This window comes from Orbilia oligospora (assembly GCF_000225545.1).
Source record: "Orbilia oligospora ATCC 24927 unplaced genomic scaffold scaffold00215, whole genome shotgun sequence".
In the NCBI taxonomy this organism is placed as follows: Eukaryota; Fungi; Ascomycota; class Orbiliomycetes; order Orbiliales; family Orbiliaceae; genus Orbilia; species Orbilia oligospora.
In genome coordinates this window covers 118217-136253 of record NW_011645772.1, presented here as the reverse complement: position 1 = coordinate 136253, position 18037 = coordinate 118217, and the positions used below count along the sequence as shown (strand labels likewise).

The 18037-nt window shown below is 46.1% G+C and overlaps 6 protein-coding genes across 6 annotated transcripts; 3 read left to right on the top strand and 3 right to left on the bottom strand.

The window, feature by feature from the left end:
- Positions 1-1073: 1073 nt before the first annotated feature.
- AOL_s00215g38 (uncharacterized protein) lies at positions 1074-2853 on the top strand (the record flags this gene model as incomplete). Its single annotated transcript, XM_011129240.1, has 2 exons — positions 1074-1553; positions 1630-2853. 2 exons carry the CDS (start codon positions 1074-1076, stop codon positions 2851-2853), a joined length of 1704 nt encoding a protein of 567 aa, XP_011127542.1.
- A 614-nt stretch (positions 2854-3467) lies between these two features.
- On the bottom strand, positions 3468-6670 carry AOL_s00215g37 (uncharacterized protein; the record flags this gene model as incomplete). Its single annotated transcript, XM_011129239.1, has 2 exons — positions 3468-5002; positions 5125-6670. 2 exons carry the CDS (start codon positions 6668-6670, stop codon positions 3468-3470), a joined length of 3081 nt encoding a protein of 1026 aa, XP_011127541.1.
- A 2148-nt stretch (positions 6671-8818) lies between these two features.
- AOL_s00215g36 (uncharacterized protein) lies at positions 8819-10466 on the top strand (the record flags this gene model as incomplete). Its single annotated transcript, XM_011129238.1, has 3 exons — positions 8819-9227; positions 9327-10017; positions 10103-10466. The coding sequence occupies 3 exons, from the start codon at positions 8819-8821 to the stop codon at positions 10464-10466; spliced, it is 1464 nt and encodes a 487-aa protein (XP_011127540.1).
- A 478-nt stretch (positions 10467-10944) lies between these two features.
- On the bottom strand, positions 10945-11487 carry AOL_s00215g35 (uncharacterized protein; the record flags this gene model as incomplete). Its single annotated transcript, XM_011129237.1, has 1 exon — positions 10945-11487. One exon carries the CDS (start codon positions 11485-11487, stop codon positions 10945-10947), a length of 543 nt encoding a protein of 180 aa, XP_011127539.1.
- A 1455-nt stretch (positions 11488-12942) lies between these two features.
- On the bottom strand, positions 12943-15117 carry AOL_s00215g34 (uncharacterized protein; the record flags this gene model as incomplete). The annotated part of the gene is made up of 2 exons (XM_011129236.1): positions 12943-14933; positions 15000-15117. The coding sequence occupies 2 exons, from the start codon at positions 15115-15117 to the stop codon at positions 12943-12945; spliced, it is 2109 nt and encodes a 702-aa protein (XP_011127538.1).
- Positions 15118-15714: 597 nt separating this feature from the next.
- Positions 15715-17577, top strand: AOL_s00215g33 (uncharacterized protein; the record flags this gene model as incomplete). Its single annotated transcript, XM_011129235.1, has 2 exons — positions 15715-16973; positions 17034-17577. 2 exons carry the CDS (start codon positions 15715-15717, stop codon positions 17575-17577), a joined length of 1803 nt encoding a protein of 600 aa, XP_011127537.1.
- Between the last annotated feature and the right edge of the window lie 460 nt (positions 17578-18037).

The window sequence follows — 18037 nt, the reverse complement described above, 5'->3', positions numbered from 1 at the left end:
CGATATCTCGAGATCTCGAAATGCTACGATCTTCATGAATTCATCTGATATTGCACTCAGATATATCGATATGTACCCAATATATTCCCTATTAATTATATGGAGGCTCTTGATATTCGCCGTTCTCCACACCCCACCTATTTAACTTTAGTTGTGGATAGTATAAATATAACTGAAAGATCGTAATATGTCGTCGTTTAAATTTCTTGAACTGTCTCATGCCTAACTCTAACTTAGAGGTACTACCTAGGCAAGTAGTTTATGGCCTTCAGTTGGGTATCAAACAGAGAACGTTACGTTACCTCAAATAACCTTAGGAATTTCCGCGGAATCTTCGAAGCTTTCAATATGCACTTTTGGAAGCCGAGGTCGCTTGATAACTATAGCTTCTGCGACAATGCGAAGCCTCTTGCGCATATCTACAGGCTAAAAGGATAACGTGCAACTGTTGGGAAAATACGTAAATGGGCAGCGTCATACCTCAGGACTTAGGACGGAAACCTGTCAAAGCAATCCCGCCAAAATGGCACCTGTTGTTGGCTGCAGAATCACAGCCTCAGGCCAAGACCACCACATCCAAAGGGGCTAGTTAGCCCCAACATCAAGGCACTGCCTGCACTGCCTTACCGGTTCAACATCATAACGCCCAAGTCTCAATAGACGAGTACCAAAGGACCGAGCAAAGAGAGAAACATCCTGGAAAAATGTCCCTTTTCAAGATAAATCCCAACATCACAAGATATCGCGAATCTCGCGGCCTCGGTATCTCGAAATAGACTCCCTCAAGCGTTACCAAGAATTCGGGATCCAAAACACTCGGCGCCGAACTTGGACTCATATTCCCCCAATCCTTCGAGTGAGACGCGCAATTCGCCTAACGACGTCGTGTGCCACTTTTGTAATTTAAACCTTCGCTTTGTGATGCGGCTGTTGGAAGTTTATATAGACTTGTCCAAGTCGCTCTTGTTTTGTAGGTCCGATATCCAAAAGAAGACATTCAAAAATCATATCATCATCGTCGCCTTGAATCGGACTATCTTTCTATACTATTTCTTATTTAAATATCCCAAAATATGACCCGCGAGGACCCCGTTCCCGAATATACGGAAGGTGGCTCCCTGGAAGACGACCTACGCCGGATAGCCGGGGCATCAAATAATACAACAGCAACAACACAAGATTCTATAACATTTACCCCGCCCCCACCTTCGAACAACATTCCTGAGCCTGAAATCAACAGTGGCGACCCCGACACTGATGAATTAATAAGGCGCTTAATAAGAGAAGATGCAGAAGAAGAAGCAGGTGCACAAAGACGCACAAGTGCTAGTGGGCCTATTCCACATGCAAATATTGTTCAGACTTTCTTTGATGCTATCGAAAATGAAAACAGTGAATTAATCTCTGCTTTTATTGACGGTGGTTTTGTGAAAGTCGATACGAAAAATAGCCGTGGTGTTACCCCGTTAGTAGCCGCCGTCAGGGCAAACCATGTTAGAATCGTCCAACAATTGGTAGATTATGGCGCCGACGTCAATGAAATGACTGTGGAGGTAAGAAATTGACCTGTACTAGAATCGGGAATTGATCGAATAAATCGACACGATATCTGACATTTATCAATTATAGAGCGACCCATCTCGCCCATACTATCGAAGATACCGCCACGGGCACCTCATCCCAAATCCATATGAGTACCTTATGCGAACACCACTTATGGTAGCGGCAGAAAACGGCCATCTACCTTTAGTAAGACTCTTCGTGGAAGTTTTCCATGCCAAAGACGACATTGTCCCACCAGATGGAATGATAGCACTCCGCCTTGCAGCAAAGAATGGGCACCGCGAGATCGTTGACTACCTTCCATCCCGCAGAACCGGTGGCATGCAAAGATGGCAGTACAAAAATAGGAACTCTGTACGAAGGGCAAGAGTAATTTTGATTGATATCTACTGGTTTCTCAGGATTGTCGTTTACGAGGTTCCTAGATTCTTCGTCTGGTCGATTCCAAAACACGTTATTGTTCTCCCGGTGAAAAGGAGTGCCGTGTATTTGTGGAAACACAAGAAAGATATTGCGGATGGCATAAAAGACGGGATCGTTGCTACAGGCAGGGGTATCGCCAAATATGCCAAGAAAGCTGCAGTCGGAACGATCAAGGGTATCAAAGCGTTCCCAGCAGGAACAGTCCGCGTTGTAAAAGCAACCGCTAGGGGTATCGCCACTGGAGTTAAAGCAACGTGGAAATTCTTTAGGGTTGACTTCCCGAAATTGCTCGTGAGATTTATCAAGGCTACTCTTAAATTTATCAAAGATGCCGCGATAGGACTCAAAAATGCGATAGTCAGTACTGCTAAGGCCCTCAAAAAGTTCACAATATGGCTTGTGAAGTCTATTTGGAAACTGATTACGGTTACAATCCCTAAACTCATTTCCGTCACCTTCAAATGGATTTGGAATGCGATCAAATACGTCAGCAGAGGTATTGCCGGATTTTTTGTTCGTTTGGCCTCTGCCGTACATACTCTTATCACAAAGATGGTCAATTGGGTTTCTGGAATTACCTGGAAAGATGTTCTCAACGGTTTCCTCGAAACTTTGAAGTTTGTGTTCGTTGGTATACCCAAAATGATCGTTGATGGAATTATACACACCGGAAAGTTTATAAAGAAGGTTCTGAAGACTTTGTTTGGATGGGCTGGGGAGGTTATCTATTACATTGGCATAGGTATCGTTCTCGTGGTTGTATATCTGCCACGGAAGATATTCGAACTTTTCTTAGAGCTTTTCAAGTCGATCGGGAGGGGTCTACACGAAATTGCCGTCTGGATCAATCCAAAAACGGTTGGTTAAGTGACTGGCTTGCACATACGTCTTCATGGTTGAATCGATTTAGGTTAACCAGGCCGATTTCAAATATTTACTGTACTTTCTATGTTAGATTTAATTTATGGATTTGGCGTAAGGATACGAGGTGTTTAGGGTGTTATATCGGTCGGACTTAATATTTTGTATATTTCAGTTTTTGTTGGCGTCACAGATTTTCAGGAATCCATACCTTATCATTGTCCCAATATCTAGACTAGCTCTCACTGTGAACTCTAGCCTGAGTAATCGTCTTGATTCTAAAATTCTTTCTCGAACTCCGTAAAAAAAACTAGAAGATTAAGAAGAAGAAGAGAGACTTTATAGATTTTTTGTGAAACGAGGAGTGCCGCTCTACCAGTCGATCTAGCTATTTCGTCTCGCTTATTACCGATTACATACATATACTTAAGCATATAACAGGTATTTTCTTTAAACGCTTAAGCGATATTCTGTGGCTCGGAGGTTTTTGGCCCGAAGTTCATATGCAAGGACTAATACTAGTATATTAATTAAAGGTATTGCATTCATCATTACCACACCTACGGTATGATATCAGCTGGGTTATATAGCTTCATAGGTATATAGACAAGCTCAGTAAGTTAAAGGAGATATATAGGATAGTAGTGTTTAATAGGGGGTTTCCCTGGGCGCATGAGGAATGGTAGACTTGCGTGCGCCGCTTCTTCGACTTTGGATACCCAGTCATCATTGGAGCCCAATTCATATGTATGCGGACTGGGATTACTTAAGAGCCATTCAACTTTACACTTGCAAGTTTTGGGGTGTAAAGGAACAACTGGTGCTTTTATTTTCTTAGAAAGACACAGGGCTGCAAGGCGAGCCGCCCAGTTGTTTTTTGCACGGAAGACCGTAGGGTTTGAAGGCCGGTGAAAAAATTCTCCCCAACAATCTATTGACGTAAGATCCTCGTGGATACCTTCTTTAATTTGGACGATCGATTCGTAATTTCCGTCCGCCCTCCCACAAGCGGGGCAGTTTGCAGTCATTGAGGCAATGTTTTCTGCTGACACTTCGGGATCGAAGTTTAAGCTAGTCAGTCTATGGAGTGAAGGGGTGTAGTAGAGCTCGAGAGGGTTGATATCTCCAATCCATTTCCCAGCCGCATGAACAGATGTTGCAGCCTCGAATATCCAAGTTTCATGATGCCGTGCACCACTCCTCCCCACAAGCTCCAAAGGCAACTCATAGCCAGTCAATGTGAGATGGAGGGTTGTGTCTCTAAAATAATCGATGAGCCCTCCGTCAAAGGGTGCATCTTCGAGCAGCGTATTCTCGTGGTTCGGATGCCGCAGACTTTTCGGGGCGACAAGCAGTACGACACCAGGCCGTCCGATATTTCCTGGCAGTCTGATAATAGTTGGTGGGTTGGTGATGGAGGAAGAAGGATCCTGCAGAAACTGAGAGGCTACAAAAAAAGAATCTTCAGAAGAAATAGCTATGAGTTGAGAATGTATGTCCTTGATCCATGGACCTTTTGATTCTAAGTAATGTATCCACTGAAAAGCGTCTAGCTGTGTTGTTTTTTTAGGGAAGAGTATCTCTCGCCACATGGGAGTCATATATGGGGCGAAAGGCTTTCGGTCCTGAATTCGAACTTGCTGTTGCTGAAATATACTCTTCCTTGGGTATAGATCAGTGAAACAAGTAGCAAGGTGAGATAGATCAATAAGGGGAACATCGTATTTCTCATAAAGGCTGGAGACTGCGCACATATCTCGAAAATATTGAAACCCGTTCCCATGTTCAAAAGCGCATAAACATTTGCCGAGTACGTTCAGTAGGGACTCTTTTTGAGCTAGACCCTCCTGAAGGAGAAATTCAACAGTAGAAATATCCAACGGCTTTTTAGCTGGTGGATGAAAAAACACCTGCTGGGCAGCAGCCCAAGAGCGTGGTTGTTCACAAAGCATAACATATATTACTCGAGACGACGAGTCGTCCTGGAGACGTGGATGATCCATTGAATCTACCACACAAAAATCGAATGCCCCGAATATGGCTTCGAGAATCAGTCGGTGTACTTCAGGTAACGGGCTGAAACCTTTCACGAGCCTGGGTGTTTTGGCCATATCGCACTGCATTATGGGAACATGAACTTTCTGTAAGTAATAAGCTGAGTATAGAACCATTAGCCTTTGGGTTAGATCTTGGCAATATATACTAGTAGAAAGAAGGGCAAAAGGGCCCTTCTGCGAGATAGCCGGAGAGCTACAGGCATAGGGTTTGGAAACTCACTTAGTTCTGTAGTATCTGGTACGCTTCCTATTTCAATCGTTTGTATTCTCCACCTTTGATCCCAAATCGATTTAGTTTCATACCCAACCTTCATAAACAGATAGGGAATATTATTCGTAAAGTACTCTAAAAGCTTTAAGAGTGTATTGCTCTGATATTCCAAAAGGTGCAAAAGCACTTCCCCGAGAGCTGCTTCTCCAAGTGACAGACTTGTCTGGCAAAATTGTCGATAGGATTTATGGCCAAGGGCCATTAGCTGTCGGAAACGTTTTCGTTCTTCATCAGTACATCGAAAGTACCTGTTGCTTGCCTGGTTCAGCCTGTGAATCCAACTAGTTTCAACTAATGGCCCATCGTCATTCGCCGGGAACGTTTTTCGCATCCAATCGACTACTATATCGGATGTTGCAATAACAATTCTAAGTTTCCGCTCGAGATGGTTCATGCTGATACCAAAGAACCCGAAGCAAAAGCCTAGTAAGAACGCCCACACATCGGGGATAGATACCCGTTCTTTGGTACTGTTTAAATACCCTTCACGTCTTTCGACATTCCCATAAAATTGCAGGTGCGACAACGAGACTGACCAGTTCACACCACTTGTATTTTGGCTATCCGCGCGCTCAAGCCCAATGGTTACAACCCCACCATGTTTCACTAGAGGGTCGTTTTGCTTGATATGCTTCTGGTTCTTAAGTAGAATCAAATCCGGAAAGATATGCCAAGCTCGGAAGGCAACAAAAAGGCTGCCATTCTGGACATCCTGCCCATTCCCTTGAACCAGAGCATCCATCATTTTCAAACAAGTCTGCCATGTTTCGATAACACTCCTATACGCATCTAACGACGTATGGACTGGGAGATTTATGTTGTCAATTATAAGACGCAATTGGTAGCATTGTAGCTCTTTAGCTGTATTAGCTGACCTTATCCAGGCCCGGGCGCTAGCGTCCCAATTGGCAAGATCTTGTCGAGATATATCCCAAGTAGACGCCGCTAAGGTTCTAAGACCATATATGTCGCCAGGATCGGATTTCAAGACCTCTTCCTTCCTAGCTTCAACGATTTGTACCCATATCGCGATTGCTTCTTCAGCCGTGAATGCAACTCCGAGGAGACAGGCCAGGAGATGCATGGCAATGGCAGCCCCACTAGATGTTGCAGCCGCCCAAATAGATGTTCCATCCACACCAACATAGGGTGTAAATGGGCCATAGTCGGATTTACCACCTGGATTAGAGGATAGTTGTTTATCATGGAATTCTATGATCTCAGTTGCTCTGATTCCGTAGGCCTTTATAAGCTCTGGAGTTTGTGGTACGATGTCCTCAAAGAGCATGCCTAGCTTCCTCGCAATACGATGTGCTGATCCAACCTCGGCCTGGTTTCGACGAAATTTCGTCAATGCATTTCCAAATGGGAGGTATTCCGCCGGCGCATCGACTTTAACAAGGGAACAGTCGAGATTGAGGTTAAAGAGAGCGAGCGTAGTTTCCTGAGTGATTGATGCCAGGGCTGTTTGTATCTTGCTGATGTTCGTCGTCATTTTTTTATTTATTTATTTATCAACTCAGCTGAATTTTAGTGTGAGCTCCCGAACTCGATCTTAAGCTTTATCAATTACCTAACGCGCAGTGAGGAACTGATTTGATTTGATTTTTGGGAGAACAGAAGAGACTGGTTGATTCCCTGTATTCATGTGAAAGAGAGATAGGAAGGATGATGAATTTATGAGAAGCTTTGGGATAACTCGAGATAAGAATCGAATCTTGACAACCGATAGACGTCGAAACCTAAGTACACGATTATCTCGGAGGATAGGGAAGACATTTCTACCGTGCGAAATAATGGAGCCTTGCAGGTTGCCCCGCACTGCCACTGTGCTCTGCAGGTTATGCATAGTACTGGATAGTTGATAATATTCTGAAAATCGAACGTGGATGATTGGGCTGCAACAAACGGGACTGTTGGATTTTGGCAGCAGAGTGCCAAACCTTGCATTCTCAACTTGAGCCCAGCCGACATCATATATGCATATTTCAGGTTGAAAATTTTTACTATGACGGGTCCGGCCATGGATTTAGACGCCAGCCGCACCTCAGCAGCAGACGTAGGAAATCTGGTTCTGGATTTTTGTGTCCTACATTGACGCATGGTAGTGGTCCAGCTATAGGTGGTATCAGATATCTCCAACCATGACACCGCAGATTCGCGTACGAGGTACTGCGTTATCGCGCGACGACTGCGGATTTCTAGAACTTTGGGACTAGTTTTATATAATTACCGGCGCCGGTAACGGTGGTCTCGATTGACGGCGGTTGGATTCAGCCAGATATATAATATGGTGCGACATGGCCTGGGAGGGAAGAAAGTAATCTGCAAGAACCATTGGAGGTTAGTTTTGATAATATTATAGTGCGAAGCAGAAGGCGACTCCAAAAAACAATCCGATTAACACACAGCTGGTATCTGAAGTTGAAAGAAAGTTTTTAAACTCCAAGACACACGACTTTCCTCCTGTCTACCAGCTTCGCCAACTTTTTTTTATTTTTCATCCCAAGTTTCTTCGACAATTCTCCACAAGCTCCGTGCGCGGAGTTAATACCAACTCCGACCACACCCGTTGGCTCTTTCTTTTCGCCTCATTATCTGGTTTCCGATTCTCCCCGTAAGGAAGGATAAGAAGGAACGAAATGCGATCCAGGGCCCTCCAGCATTTCCCGCGGTTGCAGCTCGCACCGACTGCGCTGGGACGATCGCTGCCTGCACGAGGTAAGTAGTCGCTAGGATTTCGCGCATTCAAACAAATTTGCTTCTTTGCTTCCGGCCATCTTTATAAGCTTTTGCTATAAGGTCGCCGCGCAAGAAATTTTTCCTGCATTTGAAGAAACCCGATATTGCATTCTGGGCACCGAGAAAAACGAAAGAAAGTCACGCCAAATCGGCGTGGTTCTCGACGCAGTTTGTCGAGGTCGCGCATAGCCGAGTTTGGCCCGATCTGACCTAAACTAACCCCTCCAAAACATGCACTCGGGCCGACTTAGACCTCAATCTGGGCGGAGTTCTCCACGGGAGGCGGGCGACGATGCCCGCTAGAAACTTCCCGTATGAGGCCTAATTCTTCTCGAGGTCGCATCGTTTTGTAATGGTTTCACGAAAGGCTTTTTCGTAAATGCGGAGTTCGGCCTATTGTGGAGTTTTAGCAGCCTATACAACTGCAGCTCTGCGATATTGCCAGCTCCGCACACGCGGCAGGCATCGGTTTCGACTCGAACATCCCACGCAGACCGCCTTTGCATTACATGAGATATTTCTGATATCGGGAATGGTCACTGCTTTTTATCATGTCAGCTGGTCGCCGTCCCTGACAGAGGTTCCTTTTTATGGGGAACCCCGAACTCTAAAGTATAGAGTGCTGGAGCTTGCTGCCCCCTCTCCACATATTGGGATGCTCCAAAGCTTGACCAATATTTGACGCACCTATTCCTGTCCCACCATCGATGAGCTCTCGTCGATGATATATAAACACCGGTGCCTAGTCCCAACCGATTTTTCTCTCTCTTCTTCTCTCCTTTATTCATTCATCTATCGATACCGGTTCTTTTGTATCGACTTGTGGAATCCCCCGTTAATTCATCATCTAACCCTTTGAACTTTGCCGTCGTTGTGATTAGTATCATACCCAGCACGAGCCATGTCGTCGACCACTCAACTTCGCTCCCTCAACTACGACAACATCAACCCTCACGTCAAAGCCGCCAAGTATGCCGTTCGTGGTGAACTTGCTGTTAAGGCAGAGGCAATCCGCAGGGAGATTGAGCTTGACCCATCTTCCCACCCATTCGATCATGTAATCTTCGCCAATATCGGAAATCCTCAACAGCTTGACCAAAAACCAATTACTTTCTTCCGTCAAGTTCTATCGCTTATCCAATACCCGGATCTTCTCCAGGAATCGAATGCTGAAGTTGCCAAGCAATTGTACCCGGAAGATGCTTTGGAGCGTGCCAAATGGTTGCTCAAGTCGGTCAAATCCGTCGGTGCATACTCTCACAGCCAGGGTGCTCCTCCCCTGCGTGATAGTGTCGCCAAATACATCGAACGTGAGTATTGATATCTTTTAATTTCTGGCATCCAAGCCTTGAATGTCGTTTTTATATCTGGGAAATCGGGTTCTGACGATATGGTGGAACGGTGAACAGAGCGAGATGGTCATCCTGCTGATCCTGAATCCATCTACCTCACCACTGGTGCTTCTTCTGGTGTTAACACTCTATTGCATGTCATTGCTGCTGGTCCAAATACCGGTGTCATGATCCCAATCCCACAATACCCATTGTACACCGCTACATTGGCCCTCCTCAACGCTAAACCGGTTGAATATTTCCTCGAGGAACATGCTCAGTGGAGCACCAACTGTGATGACCTCTACACTGTTATCGAGAAGGCCAGGTCGGATGGCACGGATGTCCGCTGCATTTGCGTCATCAATCCTGGAAACCCAACTGGTGCTTCCCTCCCATACAACTCGATTGAGGACATCATTAAATTCGCTGCCGAGAAGAAGCTGGTCATCATGGCCGATGAGGTCTACCAAACCAATGTCTTCATTGGCGAATTCGTCAGCTTCAAGAAGGTCCTTCGTGACCTCCAAAAGAAGGAGCCTGGCAAATACGATAATGTTGAGCTCGTCAGCTTCCACTCGACAAGCAAGGGTATGGTTGGTGAGTGTGGACAACGTGGTGGTTACTTCGAGCTTGTAGGTTTCGATCCAAAGGTCGTCCAAGAAATCTACAAATTCGTTAGTATCTCACTTTGTCCACCAGTCGGTGGTCAATGCCTGGTGGAGTTGATGGTTAACCCTCCAAAGGAAGGTGAACCTAGCTTTGACCTGTAAGTCAAACACGCTTCCTTTTGTAAAAAGCTCCGGAGGAGTGGAACGTAAATCCTTACTAATATGGAACCTCGGCAAATATAGTTACAAGAAAGAGTATGATGATATTTACAACGGTTTGAAGACACGTGCTTATGCACTCCACAAGGCCTTTGGCGAGATGGAGGGTGTCGAAAGCCAGGACCCACAGGGCGCTATGTATATGTTCCCAACCATCAAGTTCCCACAAGGCGTCGTCGCTGCCGCTGAGAAGCTAGGCAAGAAGCCCGATGAGTTCTACTGCATGGAGTTGCTCAAGGCTACTGGTGTCTGTGTCGTTCCTGGAAGCGGGTTCGGACAAGTCGATGGAACCTGGCATTTCAGAACTACATTCCTTGCTCCTGGTACCGACTGGATCGGCCGAATTGTTGAGTTCCACAAGAACTTCTTGAATACTTACAGAAACTAGATACTTGCATAAAGGGTGAATTCATTGAGGTTTCACTATTGGAAATTACGACACGGGTTGCAACGTTGGGGAGTTTCTCTTGCATTTGTACATATTTTTCTTTGCTATTGTATACCCTATTATTATGGCGGATAGACACCAAGATAAGATAAATACGTTATTCTATCGGGTTCGGTGAATGGGGGCGTTTGAAAAAGTATCAAGGAAATGATCTTTGGCAGAGAAGACGTTGATTTCTCTTATTCATTCGTGAAAGTAAGGGTATTAAATACATGCGTGAGGAGAAATCCAGTCCTCTCTCTCGTCGTCAAACCGTTGAACCGTACAAATAGACAGTTAAACCTGAGGAATATTGCGCCTGAAAACGATATGCGAAAAGGCTTATAAACAAATGCAAGAAAACAAAACTAACTCCAAAGATAATTATATACCAGATGAACCACCGATTAAAGAATTAACACGCCCGTCAGACGTTAATTTACTTTCCAGCAGGCCAAATCCCCACCCTAGGTGCACTGTTGCCTCTTGCAGGTCCCTTAAACGGGTGACCGCCTTCTAGCGCGCTCAAAGCCTGGTCCACCGGACTTCCAACTGTAATCTCAGCCACTTCAGTAACCTGTCTATCCTCTCCACTACCCTTCCCCTCATAAACCTTCAGTACATTTCCATCCAGCATTCCGCTCTTCCTCGCATTTTGTACCCTAGCATTCAAGTTCGCCGACATCTGGTCCATCTTAATCTGTGTCCGTCGTCGACTCAAACGCTGACGGTATTTACGATAACCATAGAAGAGAGCACCAATGGCAATTAATGTGATGGCGACAACACCGCAAATGATACCAATGGTTACAGAGAAGCCGCCAACAGAGGAGTTCGATGCGCCTGTGGGGTCAACGTAGACTGATGTTGTTGTCTCTGGAGTAGATGTTGTTGTGGAGGGGGTTGTTTGTGGGAGAGCGAGCGAGTAGGAGAGTGTAATCTGGAGGAGAGAGAGGAAAAGGAGAGACGTTATTGAAGACATTTTGTAAATTCGATTCCCGGTGTCAGGTATCTAATCTAGATAGACGGGTCTGCTTGTATGGGCGCTCGAGGAAGGATCGTTTTCGTTGTTTAGTCTCAAGAAGACCTCGAATTTGTTGATTATGTGTTGATTATGTGATAATTTTGTATGGGATTTTAGGTGTTGTCGAAGCGGATTTTCGATATCTCCAACTTCAACTTCAACTTCAACTTCAACTTCAACTTCGACTCTGAAAGAATGAATGAAAGAGAAAGATACCAGTCCAAAAAGTCTTTCTTGAATGAAGACCAGGATTTTCTATTCCCCTTATACTACTTAAGCTTGAGTAAATGCCTACATCATCCTCCTCGATTGATTCCCTCAACCGCCCTCGCTAAACCCCGACCCATGAGCAAAAAAACATTTAATCTATTCCATTCTTCTCAGGTCCCAGTGATATCAGCCCGCAGGTATAAGGGAAAAAATCCTCAGCGGGTAACAATCTTGGCTCCCATGGCTTCCAGGCAACTCTTCACTGCCTGTTGTAGGGAAAAGGGCCTCAGAGACATCGACCACAATGCCTATTAATTCCACGCTAGCGTGCCGTTTTCCATATCTAATTGCACATCTCGGCGCTCTTATTGGACCTTGCTGATTGTCTATTTGTCTCTTCTCCCCTCCTCGTCATGACTCTAGAACTCATCAGGAATCAGGTCATGGTTCTGTTTGGCTGCGGTTGTTGGCATATACAGCATCTGGTTCAAGGAGGCGTTGGGTCAGGGCACTCTTGGGTGGCTTGCAATAACTGGCGGCGCTTAATTGGACGTCGTGATTCGGCCTCAGCGAATTTCGCGAAATGCTTGGGAGCCATATAAACCGGAGTGCAGCGCAGCTGAGGCCCACAACGGGAGGTCATGTAGCCCGCACGGGAAGTGCGTTATTCGTCGGAATCCGGAGCTAGGGCAGCTCTGGTGGGGACTTTGTGCATGAAATTTCGAAATGAGGGCATGATGATTTCAAGAGATGGCGGTTGGCCGTGCGTTCTCTGTTGACGGTATATGAACATGGGGTTTTCTCCTTCGACGGAAAAAGTTTGGAGGGGGGTTTTAGGCCAGGATGCCTGGCGGGGTTCTATGATATTGCAATTACGAATTTGTTAAATGGGCTTTGCACAGTGCTTAAACGCCCTGCAGAGGAACTCGTGACTTTTTGCATATATAACTGCTTTTGGTCTTGTGAATTTAAATGATTATCGATCGAGCAATTACTTCTTATGGTAGGGCTGTGCTGTCGGCCTTGAGTCTGAGCGACGACATGTTCGGTTTTGCAATATGCATTCAAGCTTAGCGCTTCTATCGACAACCAACAAGAAACTTTTTCCAGAATGCAAAAACTGAACGCCAAATCCATGATTCCCCATGACATGATAGATATCTAACCGCAGTCTCCACATAATCGTACATACTCACACATATTTTACACACCCATCCTTCTAAACGTATTTCCAGAAGCGCTTCTCCTGTCCTTTCTTCTGTCGGCGTTACCACCTCTGTTGACAGGCCTCTGCGCATCTGATTTTCCTCCTGGCTGCTTCTTCTCAACTTTGTACGTGAATTCGGTGTCGCCGTAGACCTGTCCCTTGGAAAAGTTTCTCTCCCGTTTCCGGCTGTGTTCCCCGGCCGCCATCCGTGATCCGAATGATTGTTCTTTCCTTGCCGGGCCAGATTCTTTGCTACTATGGCCTTGTGTCCGGTAAGATGCCGTTGATATACGCATAATTGGTGCCTTCTTCTCCTTGAATTGCTTCTTCGGTTTCTCCTCGGGCTCAGATTCCGAAAAGGAGGATTCCTCGTCCGATGATGCGTTCGAAGATTCTGCATCCTCTTCCTCCACAGCGGTGAGGCGTTTGCGGGTGTCGCCATTTGCGCCATCCGCAGTGGGGCGAGATGAAGGATTGTGAAGCATGTACTGAAATGATGTCTCGTCCACCTCGAAGTCTGGATTCGTCCAGAGATCCTTGAAACGAGGATCCTCCATAACTTTGGTCTGTTCTTGAACTTTCTCTTCTCCGGCCTCGTCCTCGCCTTCCATTTCTTCGTCGCCTTCGGCCATCGCTTTCTCCTTCTCCTTCTCTGCCTTCCTTGCTGCCCTACGATCAAGTTTCTCTTCCAACTTGGCCAGCCTCTCTGCAAGTTTCTGGTTAATCTTAACTTTCGAGGCAACCTTCTTTCCAGAGCTTCTAATTCTGCCTTCTCTCTCTTTCTCGATTCTCTCTTGCACCATTCTCTTCCTCTGTTCCTCCCAGCCCCATGGGTTCGCGATCAACCTAGCCTGCTCGTATAGCTCCTGTTTTACGAAGTAACCATGCATGTACGGCCTCAATACACTGCTTCCCACCAAATGCGATAACGAGAGTTGTTCCAATTGTGGCTTTGTCAAGAACTTGTAGTTATCATATGTCGTAGCCGTAACTTCACCATTAACTCCACTGATTACCGATTCCTCCATTTCTTCCGTAACGTTGTCCAAGAATGAACACCACTTGGGCGCAGGTCCGAGTTCTGGGATGAAGAATGTGTGCATATCGGGTCCTTCGTTGGCTGTGAAGAGCATTCCGGATCCTTTGACGTGCGCTACGTCGTTGATGTCTACTGAAGGTTCTATACTTGTCCATGGTGTACCATCTGATGGACTCCAGATTTTGATGATCCTCTTATCAGCGGAGAGGAGTTTTGTTTCGGATTCTGAGTGTACGGGTGGTAGATATATTAGGTTTTGAATCGGATAAGAGTAACCCTGGTCTTTTGTGAGCAATGGCATCGGGGATCGTAGATCGTATAGTCGAACTAAGCCCTCCGCGTTACCAGTAGCCAATTGTAACCCAGTAGGATCGAATGCAAGCGCTGTTATGGAGTCCGTTGATGCCCGTTCAACTGTAGCAACTCGAGAGCCGACTCTTGGGTCCCAGAGCTCTGTCGTTCCGAGATCTGTGCCAAAAGCTAGAAGACCGTGTACATCACTTTGTACACCGGTCAATACCTCCTTGACTTCCTCGTTTACTTCGAATGGCTTCATGAAACCTCCTCTTTCTAGGTTGATTCTGTAAACCTCTCTACCTTCCGCGGGAACTAGAACTTCCGCTGCCCATCGACAATATACTAGATCTCGGCCGTAATGTGGTATTCTTAGACTGTGGTGTAGACCCATAGGTGTGTGGAATTCGATGTATCGATCGATTTGGAGGTGTACTGATTTTCTCCAAGAGTCTTCAAGTAAAAGGAACGTAAGGTTCTCGATATTTGTGTGCCGATCGAAAGACATAGACAGGGAATTGAAGTCAAAAATTCGCATTTGTGGTTTATAAGTGCCAGTGGCCATACACCATTGTCCATCTTCGGTGACGCGAACTCGGTTAGATGCTTCAGGGAAACCAAAGTCCTGAATGAGCTCAATACGGGACTGATAAGCTAGATTGTAGGATATAAGTTAGTCATTGGCGATGAGAGTCATGTTAATAGTGTCCTGCTTCGAACCTAAGTCATTTTTTAGAGATCGCTTTCGCTTCCTTGCAAGCCAGTCAGGCAGCGAGCGGCCGGTATCCGACCCAGAGACGGTATATACTTTGACGTCGTTTGTTTGTGTGAGCTTCATTTTGAAGTTTCTAAGCAATCAATGGTGGGGAGGGTGTATCGCAGATTAAGGTTGGGGGCTCTGATGCCTGGTCGTGAATTGAACTGATTCAGAATTAGAGCGTGCTTATCATAATGATATTAATTGTAGACGCCGTGAGCGGTAATAAAAAGATGTTCAGCAATACGGCGACTCTGTTAGTGCTTGTCCGAGATCGTACTTGAAATGCTGGGGAGCAGGAGAGGTTGAAGACGAAGAAGGCTTGCCATGCGACATCTCGAAATTTTTTTGAAGAACCAAAGCGCGACAATTGCCAAAATAGGAAATATAATTGGGCTAACCGTATTTGGTAACTATAAAGTTTATAATTCCAAAAGAGGCAAGGGGCTGGACACTCTCGTTTTGGCCTCATCGCAACACACAAACATTCCGGTCTGTCTGTTCCATCATCTCGTCAGCCTCGAAGCCTCCTTCATCCTTTTCTCAACGTATCATCAGATTTACGAACCAGGTTTCAGTCTTTATCACTTGTAACTTACCGTAATATACTGATGCAGCGACATCACCTCCTCATCAGTTCCCACTAGCATCTCAACGCGACTACAATATCCTTCCAGCATGTACGATCCAGTTCGCGGCTTCTTTACGGCTGTTGCCAGCGACGATAAGCCTCCATCCTCTCCATCGAAGCCGAACCACGATGATGACTATGAAGATGAACGATCCAAACGACCCTCAGATGCATCAGCCAATCCTCACCACGATGATGAACCGTCTAGGCATCGTCGTGAACGGGAGGCAGACTCACAAAGCCAGAGCCCGGAACGAAAACGGAAGCGTGAACGCTCTCCTGACGATGAACGGGCACGAGCAAGCACCCCCGAAATAAAGCGAGAGCGATATGAACAATCTCGAGACGACAGGTTTTCCCGGGATGACAGACATAGACCCGATTCAAACCAGGATGACCATGAGAGTAAACGGCGACGTTTCGACGGCGAGAAAGACCGGATCAGAAGATTCCAGAACCAGAGGAGGGAAGCCCACGCTGGTGCATACGCTCGCCGCGATGGGGTGACAAGATATGATAACCAGCATCACAATCAACGAGACCGATATGACAGACAAGACAGAAGGGGACCTCATCATGGAAATAATAGAAGAACTTCGCCTCAATTCCGCCATAATGATGCCCCACCCCTACCACATCTCGCTGTCGAGGCGAGATACAAAGACCCAGAGCCAGAGAGACGCCAGGAGCAATCAGCTGAACCACAAAGGAAGCTCAAGAGGCCCATGGCCCGTTATAATGCGGCCGAGAGGGAAGCCTTGCGAAAGCAACAACAGCAGTTAGAGGCTGATAGAGAACGTGAGGCAGCTAATGTAGCAGCCTCAAGGGGTGTTGACGACGTTGTCAGATCGCATTACAATGCGGTACCAGAGCGAGGGAAAGAATGGAGAAAGACGGATTCTAAAATTCGTGGTCTTCGTTCTTTCAATAATTGGGTGAAATCCACCCTCATTCAGAAGTTCGCTAAAAACGAAGACTATCAACCAGGAGACCGGAGCAATGCCCTCAAGGTCCTGGATATCGGCTGTGGAAAAGGTGGTGATCTACTGAAATGGAAGAGCGCCCCACAACCAGTGGAGCTTTATGTCGGAGCTGATAGCGCAGATGTTAGTATCAGTCAGGCAAAGGAAAGGTTTACCAAGATGAAGGACGAGGATCGAAGAAGAAACCGAGGAAGGCCTTCGAATGATCGATTCCATGCCGAGTTTTTCATCTTAGATGCTTGGAGCGATACAGCGGAATCGATTCCGCTTATTCGAGATGTCGGATTCGATATGGACACCAACAACCGATGGGGTGGTGGAGGGTGAGTTTTGCACAATACCATACTTGGTTATCTGATGATATACTAATACTGAAAATCTAGATTCGACGTGGTTTCCCTTATGTTCTGTATGCATTATGCATTCGAATCTGAAGACAAGATACGCGGGATGCTTAGAAACGTTTCAGGGTCTCTTCGAAGGGGCGGTCGCTTCATCGGAACAATTCCATCATCCGATAAGATATACGAAGGGATCCAGAAAAATGGACACGATTTCGGCAATAGTCTGTACAAGGTTTCATTTCCAAAGATCGAAAGTGCCAGAAAGTTACCAGATGATGGAGCCTGGCGTCCAGCCTGGGGCTGGAAGTATTCCTTCTTTCTCGAAGAAAGCGTCGAAGATGTTCCGGAGTATGTTGTCCCCTGGGAAGCCTTTCGAGCGCTAGCATTTGAATACAACTTAAAACTGGAATACAAACGCCTCTTCGAGGATATTTGGGAGGATGAGAAGGAAGATAGGGTCTTGGGACCCCTTAGTGAAAGAATGGGGGTAAAGAATAAGGATGGTAGTGGGGATATCTTGGTGAAGGGTGAAGAGTGGGAGGCATGCAGCATTTATATGGGTTTCTGCTTCAGGAAAATCTAAAGTTGAAAAGGCACTGGCATTTGTACATAGAAACATCGATATTCTCATTGACATTGGGCATGACTAGCTTATTTAATCAATTCAACATTCAGAGCATCTATTATCATTGTAGTCGGGCCTCGGCAGGGCCAGTTATATATCATCAAGCAGCCGTAATCGTGATCATGGTTTGGTGGTGTAAATGCGTTGCCGCAGAAGGACGACGACGGCCTAGCTAAGCTGCGGTGGATGGTGTTCGCGTAATCCAACCTCAACCTCAACTTCAACCTCGTCCCCAGCTTCAGTCCTCATCCCTCTACATCCTCGTCATCACACGGTATGTCCCTCCGATATCATAATATTTTGAACTTCATAGATATAGATATATCATAGAACCCCGCCTCTCAACGCGTCTACGAAAGTTCCCAAGCTAATAGCAAGCTATCACACAGCTCACGCCTGACTTCGACAGCCAGCTGCC